This window comes from Macaca thibetana, chromosome 2 (assembly GCF_024542745.1).
Source record: "Macaca thibetana thibetana isolate TM-01 chromosome 2, ASM2454274v1, whole genome shotgun sequence".
NCBI classification, from domain to species: domain Eukaryota; kingdom Metazoa; phylum Chordata; class Mammalia; order Primates; family Cercopithecidae; genus Macaca; species Macaca thibetana.
Window position 1 is genome coordinate 130,703,068 of NC_065579.1, and position 26,504 is coordinate 130,729,571.

General features: G+C 35.9%; 1 protein-coding gene across 5 annotated transcripts in view; it reads left to right on the top strand.

Moving 5' to 3' along the window:
* Positions 1–26,504, top strand: part of CNTN6 (contactin 6) — a 306,119-nt gene that overhangs the window by 40,787 nt on the left and 238,828 nt on the right. For all 5 annotated transcript variants that reach the window (XR_007723159.1, XM_050778571.1, XM_050778569.1 and 2 more), the window contains exon 2: positions 16,613–16,749. Coding sequence is in view for 3 of the 5 variants with exons in the window: in XM_050778569.1 (XP_050634526.1) it covers positions 16,695–16,749 (55 nt within the window). In the remaining 2 variants the exon portion in view is untranslated. The remainder of the gene's footprint in view (positions 1–16,612; positions 16,750–26,504) is intronic.

Here is a 26,504-nt window from a genome sequence, read left to right on the forward strand (position 1 = left end):
ATAAAATCATGTCTTATACTCAGTTCTGCCCTGGAATGCAGGATACACAAAGGGAGGTACTCATTGATTCCAGCAGGAGCTATATGCAAGCTTCCAAAGGAACAATTAGTCCTTCAGTGCCTCATTCAAAGGCTGCTTAGGGGGTTGTTCTCCTTGAGTTAATGGGAGTATGAGTGTTCAATGAATGGAGATTAGCCCCAGAAGACAGGGAAGCAAATTAAACACTTATTTTGATTTGAATTGGGAGTGAATAAAGTGTTCACTGCTCACTAAACTCAAGTGAAGTTAACACACAAGAATGAATGGAGACTAACTTCTCTGTGTGGCAAGAAAGACCTCAAGGCAGTTAGCACCTGGGAACCTCCAGGGATAGAACTGAGACAGAGGTGGTCATTCATCATACTCTGGGGTGATAAGAATTTTTCAGTAAATGCTGTATCAATGTAGATAAATCTTCCTAGAACCAATAAAAATGCCCTTTGCCTTTTCTATCTTCTATTACAAGTAATTGCTATTCACCTTGTTATGAATATCTTGAAAGTAGTCACAGAGTACTTGGAGTGCCTGGGGGATGGAAAGTTCGAAGGAAAAATGTAGCGATCTATCATTGGCATTCATGAGAAAATTCACATTAGATGTTTGAAAGGCAGGTCCCCAGGAGGCAACTGAGAAATCAGGAACAATATTGTGCCAAAAATACCACTCTGGCCAGGACGTCAGGGAGTTTATGTCGGGTAGAGTGAAGGAAAGCAATTTGGAAAGAAAAGATATATGTGCTTTTCTATATGCATTTAGTTTATTTATATGCGTACATCATCTGAAAAACTAGTATGTTCTGGGAATTGACAAGCAGATTGAGCCTGATGCTTCTAAAATATGTAACTCTGCTTATGTTTCTTTTACTCTAAAACCTCTGAATAACATCTTGCAATATGATCAATACTTTTTCAAACTCATATTTTTAAAAAATCTGTTTGCAACCACTAAGTCAAAAATGGGATGTGCTCAAGTATCACTTTATATTTGGGAGGTCAAGTTTATGCCAAGTTTAGAGTTTACATACAGATTACAAAATATTTTTTCTTTCTAGAGATGTGCCTACTCTGGTGTCATAAAAATCAGTTGTCTCATTGATGACACACCAGAGCTATATGTTTTTTGAAATGTGGGCTGGGTATGGTGGTTCAATCCTGCGATCCCAGCTCTTTGAGAAGCTGAGGCAGGAGAATCATTTGAGACAAGGAGTTTCAGAACAGCCTGGGCAACATAGCGAGACCCTGTTTGGGGCAGGAGATCATTTGAACCCAGGATTTCAAGGTTAGAGTGAGCTGTGATCCCACTACTGCACTTCAGCCTGGATAACACAGGGAAACTCTGTCTAAAAAAAAAAAAAAAAAAAGTGAAGATGTAGGTGGATGATATATCATCCTTGCTGGGGGTCACTTTACTGCAGAAAGAATTTCACTTCTTTCCCTCTTCTAGAGTGTTTGAATAACAGTCACTTGATGACAGTTAGTTCAGCTTAAACCTGCTTGGTTTTCTTCATTCCCCTTATTTTAAAAAGTCGTATGTATCTGTTTTCAAGGAGACTGTACTGAATTCTATCAAGATAACAAGAAGAACAATAAATCAAAATTATTATTGCTTCTGAGAGGCTTTTTCTATAATATCCCTGAAATACATTTAAGGCACTCGTAAGTACCAACCAATCACCCACTCATTCACTGAATGAATATTATTTAATGCATCGCGTATATAAGGACACATACACAAGATCCTGAAAAATACACCAAGCAATATGTCGTAAAAGGATACATGCCACAAATATTTTATTTATTCATTTATTAAAGATAAATCAATTAGAAGTTGAAAGGAAAGTGGAAGTACTTTTAAATGAAGGTTTAATGAAAATTTTCGTAGAATAAGGTCATTGAATCTTGACAATGATAAAATTAGAGAATTCCAAGGAGATGGACCAACATAAACAAAGATAAGACATTCTTCAAATAACCTGATCTTTTCAATTTGGTTGTTTTGAACTTACTTTTGTAGTAATAATAATAATAGCAGCTAGTAGGTATTGAGTGCAGACTGCCTATAAAATATTGTTCTAAGCAGTTTATATAAATAAACTTATCTTCGCCTTAAATGTGGAAAGTAGCTACCATTATTAGCCCCATTTTACTGATGAGGAAACTAAGGCACAGAAGAGTTAAGTAACCCACACAAATCTTTCACCTAGTGAGAGGCACAGGCCAGATTTAAACACTGGCAGCCTGGCTATATAGCATGGACTCAGCTGTGACTGCCCTCTCTTGAGGAGCTCATGGAGCCAGTCAGTGACTTTGTTTTCTTTTCCATTTTCCTACAGACACGGGGAGACTGACAAAGTCAATGCTGTCTTGCATATGTGAGCTCAGGGCCAGGCAAAATAAACTCCTAGATTATGTTGGTAGCTATGCCCTAGAATTGGGACTTCTGATTACATCATGCAGGGAAAAAGGATGACTGTTAGGGAAACATGTATTCTCATGTTTTTCTTTCCTTCCTTGAATCCTCTAAATCTGACTGGTCGCCATCAAGACTGAAGCAAAGGCAGTATCTAGAGCAACACCCTGCTGTGGATCTCACTACAGCCCTTCCCTTCCTGGATGTTTTCTCAAAAGTACCTTCACAATCAATCTGCCTCCTGTGCTGTAGGCGAATTAATTTTTTTTTTCAGACTAATTCCAAATACATATTTCCAGGTAGCTAACAATAATACTGTGCTTCCTGTAAATAATATGGAAAGACCACTCATTGTGAAGTCAAAAGATCTGGGTACAAGGCCCAGATTGACCGTATAACATCAATGTGCTTTTGGTCCATTACTTGAAGTAGTGTTATATTACTTGGAAGTCGGCCTCCTCCTTTTGACCATAGCGTCTCGACTTTTACACTTGTCTTTATTGAGTTGACTGCTCTCCCATCTCAATTTGGAAATCTGAGACCAGAGTTGTTGCTCCATTTACTCAACTAATGTTGCTGATGATAAGTAGTAGGACTGTCACAGAGTCCTTTGAATTCCTGGCCCAGTGTTCTTTCCACTGAGCTAGTTAACCTAAGCCCTTGGGGAAGCTCTGCAGAAGGTACTTTTTCTTCCTTGTAAGTGTGATTTTTAGCATCCTGACATAATCCCCTCCACACTGCTATAGCCCATGATACTCTTGCCTAGACCTGGATACAAATTAAGATCATAGTTTTGTCCCAAGTCACCTACGTTTAGAGGGTACAAAATGTAAAACAATGCTTTCAAAAGAATATGAAGAATTTATCCTCTGTGGTTACAGGAAAGTTAGTTAATCTCCCTGAACCTCAGTTTTGTTTTGTTTTTTTTTTTTCTGGGTAGTTTAAAAAATCAAATGAGACAATTTATTTAAGAAAGCATCTTTCACATTATAAATCAGTTTACAAAAGCAGGGTACTATTTATATAAACATGAATTCCAGATGTTAGAAGGTGGCAATGTCTGCTGTTAGTAAGAATGCAGGAAGCACACAAGCAGTGTTGAGAAATCTTAGATAATATTTTAATCCCCTGCCCTTGGAGAAATGTATCATGAGGTCAGTGGGTGAATTTCTTTGCCTGCAAATTGTACCTCCTTTGGATACAATTTGCAAAGGGCTGAAGAATGAGGTTGGACCCCCAGGCCCCATACCACAAAGTATTTCTGCTCAGCAGTCATATATTTTGCAAAAATAACCCACCCTCAACAAAGTAATGCCTGATTTAAGTTTCTGCAATTTCTAAAAGCCAGGGCACCTAAGATACTGAGATGAAATAGCATTCCCTGTTCCCAAATGGGTAACACTATTTCTCATTCTTTTTTATTTTTATTATTTCAAAATTCTTGCCTCTCTATTGCAGAGAAATTTCCCAGAGTTTTGCAGCATCACTGTTGACAGGCAACCACATTTTCCTCCCAAGGCGACTCCTGTTTCTGTGAGGTCAGGATTGCCAATGGGAGCACATATCAGGGGATGGGTTGATGGAAGAGAAGGCAAAAGGTCCAATTGTCCAGGGGCTGGGGACCATGAACCTTAGCCAACAGGAACAGAATGGAATCAGTGTACATCCTGCTGTCAGTGCTCTGTGATTATTTTCCCCTTTCCTTCTCCTAATGGATACGCTTGGAAGAAGGTGCATTCTTTCTCAGGAGAGAGCTCAGAACTGCACAGTTTTAGTGTATTTATTGTGCTATATATATATACACACACACACACATGAATACACTGTATATACACTACATATATAATATATATATTAGTTTCAATAATTCTTTTCTAGGTAGGTCAGAAAACTCACATTTCTATGCATTATTAAAAAGAAGTTATGCGGCCGGGTGCAGTGGCTCACGCCTATAATCTCAGCACTGTGGGAGGCCGAGGTGGGTGGATCACCTGAGATCAGGAGTTCAAGATCAGTCTGACCAACACGGTGAAACCCCATCTCTACTAAAAATACAAAAATTAGCTGGGCATGGTGGTGAACGCCGGTAATCCCAGCTACTCGGGAGGCCGAGGCAGGAAAATTGCTTGAACTTGGGAGGCGGAGGTTGCAGTGAGCCGCCATTGCACCACTGCACTCCAGCCTGGGCGACAGCGAGACTCTGTCTCAAAATAGAAGAAGTTATGCCATCTTGGGTGGTCAGAGAGTCACTGATTGGCATGAAAGCAGTTAAAATTCACCCAATTTTCCTGACCACTTTTACAAAACAGAGAAAATTTAGTAAGTTAATCTCTTATAGATACCTTGGGCTCTTTGAAATTTAGAGAGCTCTATTACATCCTTTATTAATTGACCCTAAAAAAATTGGGAGCAGTCTGTGTGGTAGGTAGTATTGTCACAATATTTACAGTGGGCAACCCAAGAACAGAAGTTCTAAGACTTACACAAACTACATTGTTAGCTACTGACACAGTTAGGATTCTGAGACCTCTGTAATTATTGTCCATGCCTCTTTCCCCTTGATTGGACTTTCCCAAAGCGTGTTCTGGGAAGCGTTCGCTGCTGGAAAAGCACTACAGAAAACTGAACGCCATGATCATGGAAGTTTGGGAAACAGTGCAGGCTATACCCCTGTCTTCAATTCCGTAATGTACATTGGCACTGGAGAGATACAAAAGAAACTGTTTCGCCTTATTTAGCCTTGAATTTTGCATATTATTTAGCTGCATGGTACTTTTTTTAAGCCCCATACACACACTGTAGGAACCCCTCCCCAGTGCCATCTAGCTTTATAACAACTCAGGGTGGGAGTCCTCGATTTGCACCTCTAATAAGTAGAAATGTTTCCTTTTCAATGTTCAGATTTGAGCAAAATCTCCCAGAGTAAGCTTTGGGCAAAATTGTAAAGTCTGTAAGACTGTCCATTGTGATGTTCAGTATTTGATAAATTCTATTATTACTATTATTCTCATTATTTTCCATTTCAGCCTACCTCCTGGCATCCCATTCTGTCTCTTCCTCCTCTTATTTTTCTATCCTGTCACACAGTCTTAAACGACTCTGCTTCCAGCTATCTTGCTTGCCTGGTATAGTGCAGAGATGCTATACACAATGCCTTCCAAAACTGGGCAGGTAATATGAAAGAGTGAAGGGACTAGGTGTGAGACAATAGGGGGTGTCCACCGAACTATGGCAAACGCTTGTGTTAAAGGGCCAGTCACTCCTGATATTTGTGGTTGTTAATGCCTTTTTGTTGTATTTTTACTGCATGGAAATATGGACTAGTGATGCCAAATTTTCAGATATTTAATGAGAAGTCAATGTTTATTTTTATATATAATTTTCCAATTTTTAAACACTCTTTTTAAGAACCTGTTAGAGTACCAGTTGATGACCCCTGGATCAGAGGGTTTTTAACATCCTGTTCCTATATAGTAATAAAAAGCTGCAAGTTTAGAAGTGTTTCAGAAGTCATCTAGTTGAACTTCTACTTGATCAGAAATATTATTTATAATATACTAAAAAAGGGTGTCATTTATCTACTCCTAGTCATAGAGCACTATGCATCTCATGGAAAAAAACATTGCACTTTGTATGTACAAACTCATTGAATTCTCTTATGAACCCCATGAGGTAGATGCTACTTTTTCCGTTGTAATTATCATGTAATCCAGGCTTAGAAAACCAGTTTACCTATTCTAAAGTCACAAAGCTATTAAGTGTCTGGTAGCTTTTAAGAATGGAATTCCAGACTGTTTAGGTTTCAAAGCCAGCGCACTTAACCACTGGCTAAACAATTCTACTTGTTAAAATGCTCAGGGCTGATATTAAGCTGAAATTTGCTGCCCTGAAATGTCCACTATTTGGTCCCAGTTTTGCTCTCCCGAGACACAAATAATAAGTTTAATCTTTCTTCCACAAGACAGCCCTTCAAATATTTGAAGATGGCTCTCCTCTGCCTGCTAAATCCTCTCTTCCCCAGGCTAAACATACTCATTTCTTTTCACTGACCCTCATAAGTCATGGCTCTCAGCCACTTCATCATCCTTGCACTGCTCCCCAGGAGAGTATTTCAATTTGTCAAAGTTCCTCTTAAACCATGATGCTCAGAAGGGAACACAATCCCTCTGTGTAGTTACACAAGTGCAGGTCAGGATGGAACTAGCACCTCCCTAGTTTTGGCCACCATGCTTTTATTAATGCAACCTGAGTAATGCCAGATTTTTAGCAACTGTGTAACAAGATAAGCAAACATCGAATATTGGTCCAACTTCACACTATAGAATTTTCTTATCTGCTTTTTTTTTCAAACGTGAATTGAAGCAAAGCCACTTTAACTCACTCTACTCCTACTCAATATATTTAAGCAGGTCATTTTTAAAATTTAAATATATTACTTAGTACATATTCTTATTAAAATAACATCTTTATTTACTGTTTTGACTGATACTGATCTGTTTCATTTGTTTTTCTTTAATTTGACAACTGCAGCAAAACAGAAGAGAAAGAAACATTTTCTGTAGTGTGACCACTTTTTCCTAAATACATTCAAAAAGGGATCTTTCCTCTGCTGCTCTAATATTGCTTGCAGATAAGTCTATTTATATTTCCCCCAAAACAAAATTTTAGAAAGTACTTTGCACACATTCCTGTTTTAATAGGATCTTTCTATATTATTGTTTTATTTAGTTTTTTTTTAAAAAATTGGAAAATATGAGGAAGCAAAAACACTGAAAAGAAAATCTGCTGCTTGCCATTTTACTTACGTATATGTATTCTATATTCTATCTATATAATTGTATATCTATTTGTATGTATGCATCTACTTCATTATTTTCATTCAAGATATTTCTTATTTCTGCTATCTGATACACTCACTATCTCTTCTAGCTTTCTGTGATTCTTAGGTTAATCAACTATTCAATAGGATTGGGCTGAGAACTTACCACTAGAAACTTCTCGCTAGGCCAACTTTTAGCCCAGGGGTTGGAAAACTATGGCCATGAATTAATTATTCTTCACCTGTTTTTTGTAAATAAAGTGTTTCTTTCAAAAACTGCCACTTCCATTTGTTTATGTCTTGAGTAAGACTAGTTTTGCATTCTAATAGTACAGTTTAGCAGTGGCAACAGTACAACAGTGACAAGGCTGGATGTATTTGCTCTCTAGTCCTTTATAGTCTTTTACAGAAAAGATTTCCCAGTCTCTGCTTTAGTAGTTAGTAAGTAGTCCCTGCATTCTATTATTGAATTCATTGCTGAGAGCTGAAACTAGCATGATTTCCTCTCCCTGTACTAAACAACACTGAAAGCAAAAATAATTTACCTACTTGCTTCAGGAAATTCTTGCTTCTAGAGGATAAAACTTACTTTTCAAGACCAACATCACCATCTGTATCAAGAGCCTGACCTTCTTGTACTCACCAAATTAAAGCTATTATGCCCTAATCTCTACCCCCTTCTAACCAGCTCCTCATCTTGCAAGAACAACCTTAAAATCACTTAACCCAGATCATGAAGCCCTAAAAATATTGTTAAAAAAAAAAAACTTCAGCTGAATTACATTTAAAGGACTTTAATTGAGCAATGAACAATTCAAAAATCGGGCAACCCCTGATTCTGAGGCAACCCTCAGAATCACAGCAGATTTGGAGAGATGCCAGGGATAGTTCGTCATCAAAACAAATTTGTAGAAAATGGAAGGGAAGTGACATACAAAAATTGGAAGTGAGGTACAGAAACAGCTGGATTGGTTACAGACTAGCATTTGCCTGATTTGAGCACAGTTTGAACACTCAGCAGTGTATGACTGGTTGAAGCATGGCTGCTGGGATTGGCCAAGGTTCAGCTATTGCTATAGGCACATATTCCTAAGATAGGTTTTCAATCACATCTACCTATTAAGTTAGGTTACTGTTGGTCCACAAGGACTCAAATATAGAAGTATGAATTTCTTCACAGGCCATTTCTAGTTTGTATTAACAATATCATCCACTTACTTCTCCTTCTGAGAAAGTATTACAACTATACCAAGTTGTATTCTCCCTGACTGTGGAAAGTCTAGCAAACTCAGATTTGCCCAATGAATAAGTATTTCTTGTCTCCTTTTTAGGAATGGAAAGTCAACACTACAAATCCTCAAAGCTATAGCAGCATCACTCATCTACATTCTCATATTCTGATTAATATAAATACAAAGAGCATTTCTATAAGATATAATTACATGCACATTGCAGATTGAAAAACAGGTGCACACAGAGGCTGGAGCTATGCTTTGGTGATGTGTACGGTGTCCCAGATCAAGAGGTCACATAGTAGAGGGGACCCTCAATCAGGGATCTGCCTTCAAGTCCCAGGTCTCATTCTAGGTCACGAACTAAACTATATTTAGTTAACTATCACCTATTTATGTAAATAATGACAACTACTTATCTCCTCTAGGCCTTGGTTTCCTCAGCTATGAAAGTAGAAAGCTGATCTCTATTATCCATATAATTTCTTTCAATTCTGAAATTCATTGAAAATATAATTTTTGGGCCGGGCGTGGTAGCTCAAGCCTGTAATCCCAGCACTTTGGGAGGCCGAGACAGGCGGATCACGAGGTCAGGAGATCGAGACCATCCTGGCGAACACGATGAAACCCCGTCTCTACTAAAAATAAATAAATAAATAAATAAAAGAAAATATAATTTTTCAGCAGTCTTAAAACTAATTTCTTCACACTAGTATCTTTCAGTACGACTCCATGGCCTCAAGCAAAAGGCATATGAAAGAGACTCTCTTGATGACTGAGTTAAGATCTACAGCTTGGTTTCTCTGATTAAAAAAAAAAAATTGTAGAAATTTTTCTGACTATTTCCATAACAAACATATTTGCATTTATTTCATGCTGTTAACAACTTAACATGTAATCATGGCTCCTCTAAGAAAAGCAGTACTGCTTCTTCTATGATCACATTAACACGCTGTGTTGTATCTTTCTACTAATCTATCATCTATTATGACTGCCTATTTTGAGAGCTTGGCATAACAATTATCATAAGCGATAGCATTATATTCTGAAAACAAAGAATTTGATGGCACAATTTATCTTGCCACTTTGCCTGACTTAATGGTGGTGGGGTTTCCTAGTTTATACTATATTTTTCTCAGATCACAAATAGTTCACTTTTTAATTTATTATTGATTTAGCTTGATAGTAAATAACTTCATGAATGCTAAAGTTGGAAATCTGTTATAAAAATTATTAAAAATCTTCTCTTCCGTCTGGCCATGGATTTTTATCACACTGAAATAAAACTGTGGAGCTACCTGAAGAAAGTGAATTTGAGATTTTTAATTTTTCTGGTTTAGTTAATTAACTGGTCAATTAAAAACAAAAGGGCAATTAGTACTGCACACATTTGTTTTGATGATGAACATGACAACTGAAAATTGATCTTGATCTTTACTATGAAATCCTTTAGTGTTAAAACAATGTTGCTGTAAATAAGGGGAGAAGGAAGCCCATTAGGAGTCATGCACTTGCAACAATGATTTCCTGATAAACTAAAGCAACACCAGTAAGACAATTAGAGAGAGAAGCTGCCCAATATTTTAATAATCCTCCATTGACCATTCTACTGCCCTGCATTTACAGCAATAACCAAAGCCTTTCAGTAGTAGTTTCTACTTTTCCTGCTGCCAATGTGAGAAAATCATTTCATGTACTGCAAAAGAGGTAAGAAAAAGGTATAATTTGTAATTGACCTGAGGATTTCCATAAACAGTATGTATTAATGCACATAATTCTCCAGCGTCCAAGTCGGTGTCGCCTAGATGTATTTATAGAAATTAAAAAGCACAATGTTGAGAGAATTGGACAAGAATAATTTCCTATTTTCCCCCACCATAGAGATGTCTTAAATTATTTTAGACATTCTCTGTAGCTTCTAAGTTAGATTGGGAAGTACCAATCCTTCATGAGCATCTTTCAGAAGCTTATTACAGAGCTATGAGTGTACATCTACCCCATCTTTTTATTCAAGAATTTGAACCTAGTTCTCACTAAAAAAAAAAAAAAAAAAAAAAAGCTGGCAAACTCCTCTGTAAAAGATAAATGAGAGAATAACATAGATGCCATCTCTGTTAAGGTTGACTTTCATTGTCTCTCAAGTCTGCTGGACAAACCAAAGTTTAACATGGCAGCCACCTTCCAGAATTCTCCTGATGCCTGAGGTCCAGCCATTATTTGACTTCTGCATTTATTCCTGGTTTCCTGGCAATTGTGCACATTTATAGACTAATGAATGGTTTTACAGCCAGGAAATAGAGTGAGTGACACTTTTCCATTCCTTAAAAAAAAAAAAAAAAAAAAAAAAAAAACCATGATTATTCCGAACCAAACAAAGAAAGTCTTAATGTTGTCTGGTTTAAGTATAATTAGCACTGCATATAACCTCACTGTCACAGCAATAATTTCTGAGTTCTTTCATCTGCCTTCAGGAATCAGAAGCAAGTCAGTGAAACATGGTGAGAAGAGGTCATATAAAGACAGGGCTCACAGTCTGAAGCTACTTCAAAATACAGGATTGCATCTTTTTCTACTAAATACATGGTATTCTTGTTGAGTATGTATACATTGAGTTAAAGAAATACAGTTGGATAACCCTTTAACAGAAATCTTCACAGCCAAATGTGTCTTAGAGTTTAGAATTCATTAAATGAGAGATCAGCAAAAGAAATTCCAGAAGCACGAAAGCCAGAAAGGGTCAGATAATAAATGTTTTCAGCTTTGCAAGACATGTGGTCTCTGGAGCAACTATTCAGCCCTGCCTTTGTAGCACAAAAACAGCCATAGACAATACATCAATAAATGGGCATGTTGGGTTGCAGTGAAATTTTATTTACCAAAAAAAGGCAAAGGGCCAGATTTGGTCAACAGGCTATGGTTTGCTGACCCTTGTTTTAGCCTTTAGAAAGGCAATGTGGTACAAATTTATATGTTTCTTTATTTATAAATTTATGTGTACAAATTTATATGCATTTCTATATACTTACAGATATGTGTGTACAAATTTATATGTATTTTTATGTGCATGTATATACATATTATAGATAGATATGTACATTAAAGATACAAATAAATTTGTGTGTGTGTGTGTGTGTGTATATATATGTATGTATATGCCCAATGAGCAATACACTAATCAACCAACATCTTTGTTTCAGCAGAAAAATACATCAATATTTATAATAATTTGAGTGAAAAGATCTAAGCAACCACACATTGCTTGGTGTGTATTGCTTGGGGACAATTCTCTGCCACCAAATAAATTTTGCCACCAAGTTTACATGTAATTTTCAACTTTCAAAGATTTTTTTTTAATCGCAAGAAAAGGGATTATGGACCCGTACATACTGTTTTCTTGAAGTGTTTGAAATTCTTAATTTTGTACTGAAAAATTTCATGCAAGAAAAAGTAAATACACGTGGTCTTGGGGGACAAATTTTATCCATTAGTAACAGAACAATATTCTCAGAAGTTAGTTTATGAACCAAGATACTCACCACTCTGGGCCAAATTATCACTTAAAAGACCTCATCTAAAACAAAATGCTGGTGACACATTTTTGAGACTCATTTTAAGTTCTAGAAGTTTCTTTACGTTAGACTTATATACTGATTTTCCTTTATTAGTCCATTTTGCCTCAAGTGACCTGTAGGATTCCAGGAACCTAGAATTAATTCCTGTGGCTATTTTGCATGTCAGTGACTAGCATAAATTTCACTCACTGAATATTTCTACTCTATTCTGCTGTGAGTAAATAACTACACTTTTCTTATCTGCATTGTTGTCATTGAGCCAGCGTATTCTCCTTCCTTAGGCATTTAAACTTTTACGAATGAAACTTTTACAAATGGCAACTGATGCATAAGTATTAGCTATTCAGGCTAGCATTATAGAGGAATGCCAAATATAACATCTTTCGGGCTTTGCCCTCATTATAGTATGCTGATAAGCAATCAGATGATAAAGGGCAACATTTTGCACTGGATGGAATCAAATCATCTTAGAATATTAGAGCTGGAAGAAACTTGAAGGTGACTTCTAGGTCAAACCCTTCCATTTTCAAAGGAGGAAACTGACAATCACTGTGATTGTACATGAATCACTCAATGTTACTCAGCTGGTTAAGAGAAAGAGACAATAGTAGAAGCAAAATCTCTAGATTCCCAGTGTAGCCTTTTTCTCCGTAATACCAGGTTGTTCAGCTGTCAAATACAAACCTAGCTCATGCTTACTGAGTAGCTATGAGCTCTGCATTAGACACCACGCCGAGTATTATGAGCAAGTGTTATACATGGTGTTTATCATCAAGGTAAAGTACAAAAACCTTGGCAATATAATGGAGCCTTTGATAAGTGCAAGCCTTAGGAGAAATATATTGTGTCAGTCTGCTCTAGAATCTTTAAGAGAAACTTCATATAAATTTGGAATAAACAATAAAGGGAGCCAGGTGCTGTGGCTCATGCCTATAACCCCAGCAGTTTGGGAGGCCAAGATGAATGGATCACTGGATGTCAGGAGTTCAAGATCAGCCTGGCCAACATGGTGAAAACCTGTTTCTACTAAAAATATAAAAGTAGCCAGGCATAGTGGCATGCACATGTAATCCCAGCTACTCGGGAGACTGAGGCAGGAGAATCACTTGCTCTCAGAAGGCAGAAGTTGCAGTGAGCCAAGATCGTGCCATTGTACTCCAGCCTGGACAACAAGAGCGAAACTCCATCTCATAAAAAAAAAGGTGGGGGGTGCTTGTCAGATTACTTAGGCAGAAGGAGACAAAAACAAAATACAAACAGGACTAGGCAAAAATTTGTCTTCTTGGCTCACATATCTTAGAATTCCAGGGGTTTAGGTAAGATGTTTCATGATTCTACAATACCAGGTATGATTATAGGTTCCTTGAATGATGGAATAAATCACAATAACACTCAGATATAGAAAAAACAGAACTCTGCTTCTTACAGCTCTAAATTAGTCAAAGGCCACAAAGGAAATTGTACCCAGGAACAGAACTACAGCAAGCTGAGACTGTTGGAGGTAGCTTGCAAATGGAAAATGGGATAGAGATGACTAGGCTTTGCAGGTCTCCGGAAGAATGGGTATTTTAAATAATTTTCTAGCCCAAGGAAGTAGGGACTGTTTCTGGGTGTTAGAGATTTGGGGATCTATGGTATTTGGATCTATGTGTACTATAATCCAGGATTATTAAAGCCTAATAAGGGATATATTTGGCATAGAGCCTTAGCAAACTGTCCATGAAGGGAATTGGAAGTTTTTAGCTGTGGCTGCAAACTTTCGTCAAGATAATGGTTGTGAGATATACCAGATCAACAGGTTTATTATATCTTGATAACTTAATAGAGAGAGTATACACTTTTTCTAATAATATTGACAAAGGTCCTGGCTTCGACTGCCATTGGTTTCAATTAAGCAATATGCTGAATTCTTTACAAAATATTGTAGCCAAAGAAATAGATTACTGATTGACAGTGACCTGGTCATATGCTTGTTCCTGCAGCTGGAAGTGGAGGCAATAACTCCCTGACTGTATTGTCTGATGGTATATAGGGAGATGGTTCCTCAAAAGAAAGTCACAGACCTTTTATCACAAGAAGAAGACAGAATTATTGGTTAAAATTTAATGAATATCCATTAAATAAGTGTACCATGTAATTTATGTTATAAACTGAGGCTCTTTTGAGAAAAAGAGTCTATTGATAATATTGATAATTCTGCCATGACAATTGGATACATGGAAACTGTCCAGTGAAAACAAATATCTATGGCCATGCTACCATTGTACAGTTTTTTAGAGAGATACAGACCCCAAGGAGGAATTCTATAGTAATTAAATGCATCTATATAGAGATAATACGTAAGGCATGTGCACAGGAAATAGATCTTTGTCACAAGATTGGAAGTATTTAGTAGTAGTCTCGTGAGAAAAGGAAGATGAGAAACCTATTGTGTATAGTCTTGAATATCATTCCAAAGACTTTGGATGTTTGTGAAATTGAAAGTGATTAAACTCTCCATTGAATAAACAGGCATAATTGGACCAATCTTTGTTTTAGGAAGAAAATTTTGATGTAACATTTAAATGAGTAGAAGGGACAGGAGATTTCCGGCAGGAAGACTATTCAGACATCCATTTGTTTTTTTTTTAATCTTCAAAGCCACTACTCTGTTTAAAACCTTCATTATTCCTTTCTTGTACTATAAATGTAGCCTTTAATTACTCTGTATAATTCCACTTTTTACTCCATCTCTTTCATTCTTCACGGTGGCCAGAGATATAACGTAAATTTTGATTCTGTTCTGCTTTAAATTCTCAATTATAATCTGAAAGTACAACATTCATATGCATTAACATGTCCTAAATGTCTTGTATATTTCAGCCTCTTTCCCTTTCTCCAACCTTGTCTCATGCCACAGTCCTTCTGAATGTCAAACCGGACTTTCTCACATCTTTGAACATGCAACTCAAGCCTTGCTATAGGACCTGGGCACACTGTCTCTCTTTCGTTTAGGAAGCTAGTCCCATCCTTCCTTCATACCTATTGTAATCCCTACAGCTCTTCACTTTTCACCCCATGTACACATACTGTTTGCCTGGCAAAGAGCTATTCATATTTCAAGCCTCAGCTAAAAAATGCTAATTGAACTCCACCCTATAAATCTCATACATCTTACATTTTTCTTTAACATTATCATATTTACTACACAAATATTTACCTGTGTGTGTAAGGTTTTTTTGTTTTTGTTTTCTGTTTTCGTTAAATGTCTCTCACAAGACAGCAGTACCTCAAAGGTAGAAATGAAGGAATTTAGGTTCACCATTAACACCTTAGTGCCCATTGTCTTGCAAAGAATGTAATTATATAAGGAAACAAATAAATAAATGTTTATGAAAATATAATAAATGAATCAATAGATAAAACATATGATCTAATTTATGTAAGGTGTTAAAGGTTATGGTGTCAAAAGGATTGGAAAGATGATGTCAGATATGAGAACATTTGAGAAAGAACATTGACTCAATATATATGTTGACCCCTGAATATTGTTTTTCTTCCTGTGATTTTTATCCTTTGATTAAATTTGGAAAGCATTTAATTTAAATTTTATTTAAATGTTAAATTTAATCAATGTTTTTAGTTTAAGATGAAGGAACTCATGACAGAAAGAAATGAAAGATTTTTAAAATTTAAAAATACATCAGAGAACTGATAAAAATTTTATTATTTACTATCATCACACTTAAACTCCACACACTTCCAAAAAATATTTAAGATTTCAATAAAATATGTTTCCACTATGTTAAAGTTTCCAAAGGCTCTTATCACTTGATATATAATAGTTTTATCAAATGTAACCTACTACATCTCTTGATAGAAAAGCTGCAAAATTATACCATAAAAAGTCATAGAAATAATAAAGGCAAAAATAGTGGCTGTTTTTGTAAACAATCAACCATACTCTTTTACAGTCATAGAGTTCATAATAACTGAGCTTAATTGTCAAGATTAGTTGCTGAGCCAACCTACATGAGTTGCTACAGAGCATGGACATAGATGAGTTTATTCTGAGCTTATTCTAAGTTTTTATGAGTTTAGGAGTTTTTATGAACCTCTTATTAGATTTCTCTTTTGGGCTAAAGGCCAAACTAACACTTTATCTTGATTTCATTTATCACTACGTAGCTTAAATGTCAAAATAAATTAGAGAAAATTATGATGTAACCCCTTAGGAAAAGCATGTGTCATACCTGAAAGATAACACTGCTAGAAATTGATTTCTTGCAGAAATTTTGTAGCACAATATTAATTTTATTTCTTGTGATATTAGGACAAATAATGTTTTCTAATATTTGAGGCGTGAATTGAAATTAAGAAAATATGAGCTGAAATTACTGGAGTTTGCAGAACAAATGTATGTGTAGAAAGCATCCATTTAGGTTGGTTTATTTTGGATAATAGTATTAATACTAAATTGAATTAATATGCAGCAAATATATGCTTATTAAAATATTCATGTTTGTACATTTTTCATTTCATGACAATTTTGTCTCTTTCAGACTCTTGAGATACTGACTGGAAGATAGACTTTTTTTTTCCACCTGATTGTATGGGAGAAATTTTTGACCTTAGAAAGTGGAAATGAGGTTGCTATGGAAACTGGTAATTCTGCTGCCACTCATAAACTCTTGTGCAGGTAAAGTGTTCTATTATTATGAGTTTTGATTGATAAATATATTGGCATTGTATTTCTTTCTACAGGTGAAGCAATTTTCAAAATGCACAATTTGTATGTTATTTGAATGACTAAGTGATAATGTTTTGAAGGTAACCTCTGTGACTCAGACAGGGAAAGTTTAATCCTTAAAAATGTATCAAATGCCAGTTTTAAATGGAAACTAACATTATTACATTTATAAGTTGTCAAATATGACATTTTTATGCAATGTAATTATGTAATATTTAATTATGTAATAATGTAGTATGACATTTTTATAAAAGAACACAATTAAATACTTTTTACCACCAATAAACAGTGAATAATTTTTCTTATTTTCATTATAGTGAAGTCTTTAAAAAATATATAATTAAAACACATATTTTCTCGCATGTTTAGAATTTGATATGACAAAAAAACAAAGCTATATTCATTTAGAAGAAAAGGTGATATGAAATGTTACCTAAGAACTAGAAATAACCTTAGATATATTTTCTTTTTAATTATTGCAAAAGAATAGACAAGAACATGTTTTTATGCTCAACTTAAACATGTTAATATCTGTGTATCAGTTAACTTTTGCTTTGTAACAAGCCATGCCAAATGTGAGCATAATAAAATAACAAATAGTCATATATTTCGTTGATAAATCTGTGTGTTGGTAATTTAGGATGGGCTCAAATGGGTCTTCTTTTGGTTTTGCCTGGGTGCACTGCATCTTTGATGAGTTGAGTCATCTGAGACGTGACTACTCTAGAACATTCCTAACTGAGACAACTGTGCTGCCATGGCTCTGGTCCAAATGTTACCCTCCATGAGCCTGGATTCTTTTATATGGTAACTGCTCAGTGTTTCAAGAAAACAAAAGACAGAAAGATGCAGCATTTCCTGATGCCAAGGCTTGGAACTGCTACATTGCCATTTCTGTGACATTATTTTGACAATTATAAGTCACAAGACCAGTCCAGCTTCAATGGATGTGGAATGATACTACATCTCTTGATAGAAAAACTGCAAAATTTTACCATAAAAAGGCCATAAAAATAATAAAGGCAATAATTGTGGCTGTTTTTGTAAACAATCAACCCTAGCCTGTTGCAATCATAGAGTTCATAATTACTGAGCTTAATTGTCAAGATTAATTGTTGAGCCTAACTATATGAGTTGTTACAGAGCATGGACATTTATTAGATCATGGGATTATCAAAGAAGCCTCTCTTCTACCATGCTATGCTTCTTCCCCCCGACTATGTGATGATAGGTACTAGTGAAGTTTCACATACTTATGACAAAGCAGTAATATATTGAGAGACATGCAGAAATAAACATAATAATTTACAAGGCAGAAACACAGTAATTGCAAAGGACATATATTTTATAGCAATCCTGAGAAATAGATATGCTGATCTTAAAAGGAATGAGAATGCTAAAATATGCAGAAATCAACCAGGAGATTCAGAAAACCACATAAATAAAAGCAATTTTACCACTAGCAAAGCTAACAGCTAGAAGTGCTATAGTTATATTTACTCAAAGTGATTACAGTATTTTCATTGGTGACACTTCTAAGTCTCTAAAACAAAGATTTGGGGTTAAATAATAATGTATTCTTTTTTTGATAATAGATTAAGAAAAGACAGAAAAAGTCATCAAGATGCCCCCAAATCATACATGTATGAATAAGAATTATATTCCTACTCTTAAGTTTCATCTTCCTGTCAAAATTCAACATTAACATTTTGCCCTTTAAATATGTATATTGAATTAGCATAGGATCTCTAAAAGACCTTTCGTGTTAAATTGAAATAAATTATTATTCTCAGAACACATATCAAATCTGAGAAATACTCCAGCTCTTATATTAACTTTTATTTATCCAAATTGGATGTGATTCAACATGTCCTGTTGCTTTATTCTAATGGGTGAAATAATCATATACCCTTGGTGCACAATTTCCTTGTGAAAGAACAGATTGGATCTATTTTTTTTAAAGCCATAGCTACTTAAATAAGATAATCTAAGCTAAACATTGCCCCAGAGGTAAGGATGTTGATAATGATATACACAAGAGAGCATTGCTTTAAATGTGTTTGTTTTGTTAGAGATTTCGTGGTGTGTCTCCCTATTGGCAGATACTATTTTAGTTTAGAAAATTAGATTGTCTGATGATAGAGTTCTATGACTATGCATAGTGATAACATCTTGTTTTTCCAAAATATACTTTTTATTCATTCTGAAATAGCAGCAAATCTTTCACAATTACTTGCTTTTTCCTTGCTATTTTAGTTATTATAATTTTTCTAAAAGGTTGATACTTTAAATCTCCCTAGACTCTAAATTAAAACTTAAAATTTTTTGACAATCTCTCCTCTCATTTTCTAAAACTTAACTGCAACTTCTAGTGCCTTTATAGACATTGGCCTCACAGGCCTTTACAATGAAACTTAATCCCTACAGTCATACATGATTGATTCTGGGACACTTTTAAAGTTTTGAGTACTTAAAAATTTGATTGATCTATTTCAGTATTTTTAAAATATTAGAAGAAAACCAAGGCACATTTAATTAGGAAATACAGTTACTAATTGTATACTTTTTAACTGTTTCATTGATATGCATGACAGGATAAATAATGACCCCAAATATATCTAGGTCCTAATACCTGGAACCTGTGAGTGCTACCTGATACAGTAAAGTGGATTTTGCAGATGTGATTAAGTTAAGGATCTTCAGATGGGGAGATTAATGGCCCTGGATTATCCAGATTGTAAGAGGGAGGCAGAGTTAGACCTGACAGAGGGGAGGTAATGTGGCAGCAGAGCAGAGGGAGATGTGAAGATGCTGCACTGCTAGACTTCAAGACTGAGAAAGGGATCATGAGCCACCGGGTGTGATGAAGGAAGCTCTAGATGCTGGGAAAGGCAGGGAAAGAGATTCTCCCCTCGATCTATGGAGGGGGCATGGCTCTGCCTGCACCTTGTTTTCAGCCCTGTGAATCCCATTTTGGACTTCTGACCTCCAGGACTCTAATATGTACTGTTTTAAGCCATAACATTTGTGGTAACTTTTATAGAAGTCATAAGAAACTAAATTCCTATGTTTCTTCCTCACTATGCTTTAAGCTTTCAGATGGCAGGGCCTATATCTTGCTGGTACTTGGTAGGGATTCCATAAATATTTGTTAAATGAATGAATTAATTAATTACCAAAAGTTAATGTTGTTGGTCCTATTTATGTTATCATAGTAGAATAAATTTAGTCATATAATATCCTCTGGGGAACTGTTAGTCTGGTTCATTCCTTTATGGTTGCCAGTGTGTATTAAAGTTATGGTCATAAGTTTCTAGAAGTAGAATTTTAATGACATTTTAAAAGTTTTAAATCATGCCCTATTTGAAACTCTGTGAGGGTGGGAAATTACATCTGCTTTATGTTTTACTGCTTCTCCATCCCCTAATACATGGATTCTAAATATTTGCTAAATGAATAAAAGAAAGGTTCATTCACTTCAACAAATATCAAAATTTATTATAAACTATGATGTGCCAGGCAAGGAGCTTGGTGTTGACCTTCAATAATAGGTCCATGGGTTCCTGCCCTCTTCAACCTGCCAGTCTAAACTGGGAAACCAGCAAGTAAGTCCACTTCAGTTGAGATTCTGCCCCTTGTGACAAAAAACTTCTTCACTAATACAAATTAGAAAATTTGGTTTTGAGGTTGAGTTTGTAACAGAACTCTGCTGGGATAAATGCTTATTCACTACGGAAAATGAGGAAAAAAGCAAATAAAGGAATTATAAGAAGCACAATAATTCCTGAAAGGAAAAAAAAATCAAGAAGTTTCATATAGACAAGAACGTTTATTTTCGGCCTCAAATTTACATATCTTAGAGTAGAAAAAATATATCAATGAGATAATTTGGATAACCAAATTAATATATGGAGAAAAATTTATAACTGCAAGTTTATTTTTTGTCCTTGTAGACAATGCACAGATTGTTTTCATGAAGAAATATTTGATTTATTTATTTACTTACTTACTTATTTATTTTTTGAGATGGAGTCTCGCTCTATTGCCCAGGCTGGAGTGCAGTGGCACCATATCAGCTCACTGCAACCTCCACCTCCTGGATTCATATAATTCTCCTGCCTCAGCCTCCTGAGTAGCTGAGATTACAGGCATGCACCACAACACTGGGCTAACTTTTTGTGTTTTAGTAGAGACGGGGTTTCACCGTGTTGCCCAGGCTGGTCTCAAATTCCTGAGCTCAGTCAATCCACCTGCCTCGGCCTCCCAAAGTGCTAGGATTACAGGCATGAGCCACCACACCCGACCCAGAAACATTTTATTTTTTAATAAATACTAAATAATGTCAGTAACGGGTAGAAGCTGAAAAACCACATAGGGTCAAATTTTGTTTACCCTAGAATGTCACCTGTATAAGAAACCCAAGATTAACTGATGTGATTAACTGTCACATTTTCCCGCAGTGAAAAATCCTCAGAATGCACGAGATGATTCTGTTTTATTAAATCTTTCACCTTACCATGGTTTTTATGTAAAATTTGAGAAATATTAGACAGATTTCAAAATTTAAGTTCCGATCTTTAAAAATTTGATAATTATTAAAAATGTTTAATAAATACTTGATGATAATAGGTTGAATCATGTGCCATATCTGTTGTTATGAGTTAACCACGGTTAGAGACAGCACAATTTTAAATGTGTGGACGATTAGAAGCTCTGCAATCCTTAAGAAGAGTGTCAGTGAATGTCAATGGCTGCTATTATAGATCAAACGTAATAAATAATAGCAGAATACTAGTTACAAGGAATGTGATTTTCCTGACATTCAGTATTCATATACTCTTAAGAATTTCTGCCTAATGTATTCTCTTTTGACATTGTTATTTTAACTAAGTACTACCATTTAAATGGTAGTTTATAAAACATTCACTTGGTTCATAAATATAACCACTTTTTTGTCATTTTTGTTTTGCCATGGGTTAAGGACTTTTATATGTATTTTATGAAATTATGGACTGAATACCTCTTTGGTTAGTTCTGAAGAAGTACCAGTTATTCAGTATGAGACTTGGTTTTGTCATGAAGAAGTGGAATAATTCAAGAAAGTCAACATAGAGCTAGTCACATTTATTGGCAGAGTAGAATCAAAGCCCTCCTTGAGGCATTCTAATTATTGTATTATGCCAACAGGGCCTAATGAGCTAGTTTCTCCTACTGTATTAATTACTCTTGAAGAACAAACTGAGACTCAAAATTATAATAAGTCTTTGCTGCCATCATTTTTATGTAATGTTTGCTGACAAATGTGGTTATATTATTTTCAAAACTTCTCCCAAAGTAGTCGACTTTTAACACTAAGATAAAGTTGTTTTTAGGGCTGATACCAATAAATAAAGAAAAAATCCTGGCAGGATTTTTACATAGCTTACTGCTTTATAAATAACACAGCCTGAAATTGAATCTGGGAGGAAGTCTACCTCTTTCTAAATACTCAGTCAGGCACCTAGGAAAAAGGGACATTGGAAAGTATTTATGATTGCCTGAATTTCACTCTATTTCAAACATAGCCTTTTATTGAATTGAGAGCCAGAGCAAATGAACTACCTGAGAGAGAAAACCAGAAGAATGAAAATATTCACTATGACCAAGATTTCTTCAAAGACAACGATGTATCACACAGCAAATCCATGAAAATTGGCAGGTGTAATAAACCTGCTTTGCTCAAGGATCCCAGAAGCACATAATGGATATTCCTTTGGGTCAGAGTGTGAATGAATATTGAGTACATCACAACCCACACTCTGCCTACGGTCTTGTTCAGATTTATTGTTAGCATAATAGCACCTTTAGGAATGGAACACCGGGCTATATTTTTCAGCCAAGTGACATCTTTGCAATTTCTAATAGAAATGGTCCAATTTAGAAATGCTGAAAACCCGTGTTCAGGCAGTGCCTACTGATAAAGGTGGTTATATGATTATCAAACCTTCTTCCAAAGTAATTGATTCTTAAACCTTAAATGAAATTGTTTGTTAGGACGGATAACAATGTAGGAAAAAAATTACGTTTTGTCAGCATTGGGAGGAAATGATTGGTATGCAGACTGGCACGCTGCAGGAAATGTAGGCTCTTAGTTGAATGGAATGTGAGTAATTGTGTTTTCACCGTGAAGTCTTTGAAGAAGAGGGTCAAGTATTCTATGGAAGTGGTAACACCAGGTCATGTTTTCACTTTAAGGGTACTCAAAAATAGCTATGCCACGACTTGAAAATAGCATGGAAGGATTCATAGTATTTTTCTTTTTCTTTTTCTTTTTTTTTTTTTTTTTTTTTTTTTGAGACAGAGTTTTGCTCTTGTTGCCCAGGCTGGAGTGCAGTGGCACAATCTCGGCTCACTGCAACCTCTGCCTCTCAAGTTCAAGCAATTCTCCTGCCTCAACCTCCCGAGTAGCTGGGATTACAGGCATGCGCCACCATGCCTGTCTAATTTTGTATTTTTAGTAGAGATGGGGTTTCTCCATGTTGATCAGGCTGGTCTCGAACTCCTGACCTCAAGTGTTCTGCCCGCCTCGGCCTCCCAAAGTGTTGGAATTACAGGCGTGAGCCACCGCGCCCGGCCCAGGATTGACAACATTTTTCTTCCTCCAATTTAAAGAATTCCAGATGCTTAAAATCAAACTCCTTGCCATTCCATCAAGTCACGAAACAGTCTGTCTTCTTCTGCCTACCTCTTTCGTCTCTACTTTTACTTAACTTCCCTTTGCTCACTGCATTAGAGCCACATTTTTTTCTCACGCTCGTCGAAATATCAAGATTGTTCTCTGCTTAGGGTCTTTGCGTGTGCTGTTCAGTTGTGTGCAACACTCTTCACATCTTTCTATGACTGGCTCTTTCCATTATACCCATCTCCACTCAGCCACCTCCATAATCTGATGTTCCCTTAGGACCTTGTCTGGGTAAGTAGGCGCTTATCGCACCATTGGTCCTAGCCACTATCGTCAACCATTTTTACTGTTTTCAATGGGCTCATCACTATCTGAAATTAACTTATTTATACATTTTTTACTATTGCACTTTCTGCCTATACCTAGAGGAATATAAATTTTATGTAGGTAAAAATAGTGTGCGTCATATAAGTGGCTGCATCGCTGATGCCTAGTACAGTGCCTGACACATAGTACACACTCAATAAATATTTAAAATAAATGAGCACGTTATTGACCTCTCAAAATAAGACCCCAAGGCTACTTGGGGATAAATCAATATTCCCAAACACCTTTAGCAATTGAACTGGTTATTGTTAGAACCTACTTTTAGGCATAAATGTTTGAATCACAATACATATTTTGGGCTTAGGATTTTTTTTTAATTTTTAAAAACTATACTGTATACTGAAAGCAGAAAACTATTCCTAATTTTTGAAACTAATACAGTTTGCTTAGACACACTTGACCTAGGCAGGTATAACTTCAGTGTGGTTTGTTCAGGGAGTAGCACATTTAACATACAGCCAATGCTGTTTCAGTATTACTGGGTAGCAAATACACATTGACTTTGTGTCAAAAATAACTTAAATATTTAAACTTGTGGGATGTATTTTATCTCAAGATGTATTTGTTTTTCCTTTTGAGTTCCGTTGTTACCAGTCAAGTTAATCCACCGTTACCTCTCCCCCAAGACATTTGTACCAGCCACCTGCAGTTTCTCTCTATTTTGAGGCATCCTCTGTGTCCTTAGATTATTGACACAGACGCCTATGCAGAGAAAACTTCATAAAGCACGGCTGATTTTGTCATTACTCTATGTCAAGACCTTTACAGATCCCATCTCCTATAAAGTTCAAACTGTCTAATCAAGCATTCAAATTCAATTTCCTTCAACAAATATTGGAAGTTATCCAATTAATTCAATTCTACCTGTGCCATGAGCCATGCCTTCCCTTACTCTCCTTCATGTATCCTTCATTCAAGTCAGACTGTGCTACTCGTAAGATCTCTGCACTTTTTAAAAATCCCAGGTCTCTCCTCATATCATTGTGATCTTCTGCATTGTTCTTCTTCAGATCCATTTCTGTTTATTAAAGGCAAATCCAATCTTTAACACACTTATTCGAATGCTATGTTCACTCTGATTAATCCTCCCAGTAATATATTCTTCCTTTTTCTCCTTAAACTTTGATTTCCTGAAGAAGAATTTTGTCATTTCCACACTCCTTGCTTAGAATCAGGTCATTTCTCTCAAATATATACTCATTCTGAGAAATACATAGTATTTACACTTGCTGAATTTGTAATTGTAGAATTCTTAGTCTTAAAGGGAAAATAAAAACTCAAGTCGAATATTTGATTAGTCGTACCTCATAACTAGTGCATTATAGTTTATAAAGCACTTTATGAATAGTGTTTCATCTGACCTTGATAGTGGGCAAAGGAAGAAACTATATTTGAGTTTCAGACTTTCTTTCTTTCCCTTCTTTCTTTTCTTTCTTTTTTTCTTTCTTTCTTTTTCTTCCTTTCTTTCTTTTTCTTTCTTTCTTTTCTTTTCTTTCTTTCTTTCTTCTTTCCTTCTTTTTCTTTCTCTTTCTCCTTCCCTTTTTCTTTCTTTCTTTCTCTTTCTCTTTCCCTTTCTCTTTCTTTCTTCCTCTTTCTCCTTCCTTCCTTCTCTTTCTCTCTCTCTCTTTCTCTCTTTCTTTTTCCCTTCCTTCCTTCTTTCCTTCCTTCTTTCCTTCCTTCCTTCCCTCCCTCCCTTCCTTCCTTCCTTCCTTTCTTTTCTTTCTTTCTTTCCTTCTTTTTCTTTCTTTCTCTTTCTCTTTCCCTCTTTCTTTCTCTTTCTTCTTTCCTTCTTTCTCTTTCTTTCTTTCTCTTTCTCCTTCCTTCCTTCCTTCTTTCTCTTTCTCTCTCTTTCTCTCTTTCTTTCTCCCTTCCTTCCTTCCTTCTTTCCTTCCTTTCCTTTTTTCCTTCCTTCCTTCCTTCCTTTCTTTCTTTCTTTCTTTCTTTCTTTCTTTCTTTCATTCATTCATTCTGGGTCTCGCTCTGTTGCCCAGGCTGAAGTGCAATGGCACTATCACAGCTCACTCCTCACTGCTGGCTTGACCTCCTAGGCTCAAACTATCCTCTTGCCTCAGCCTCCTGAGTAGCTGGGACTATAAGCATGCACCACTACATCTGGATAATTTTTTTATTTTTTGTAGAGACTGCCTCTCACTGTGTTGTTCAGGCTGGTCTTGACTCCTTGGCCCAAGCAATCCTCCTACCTTGGCCTCCAAAGTGCTGGGATTACAGCCATGAGTCACGGCACCTTGCTTCATTTTTTTAAAATTTTTGATTTTAATTTTTCTGTGTACATAGTAGGTGTATATATTTACGGGGTACGTGAGATATTTTGATATAGGCATGCAATGCATAATAATCACAATATGGAAAATGTGGTATCCATTCCCTTAAACATTTATTCTTTGTGTCACAAACAATCTAATTATACATATTTATTTAGTTGTTTATTTATTTATTGTCTCTGTCGCCCAGGTTGGAGTGCAGTGGCACGATTCTAGCTCACTGCAAACTCTGCCTCCCAGGTTCAAGCATTTCTCCTGCCTCAACCTTCCAAGTAGCTGGGATTATAGGCGTGCACTACCACACTCAGCTAATTTTGTACATTTAGTAAAGACGGGGCTTCACCATGTTAGCCAGCCTGATCTCAAACTCCACA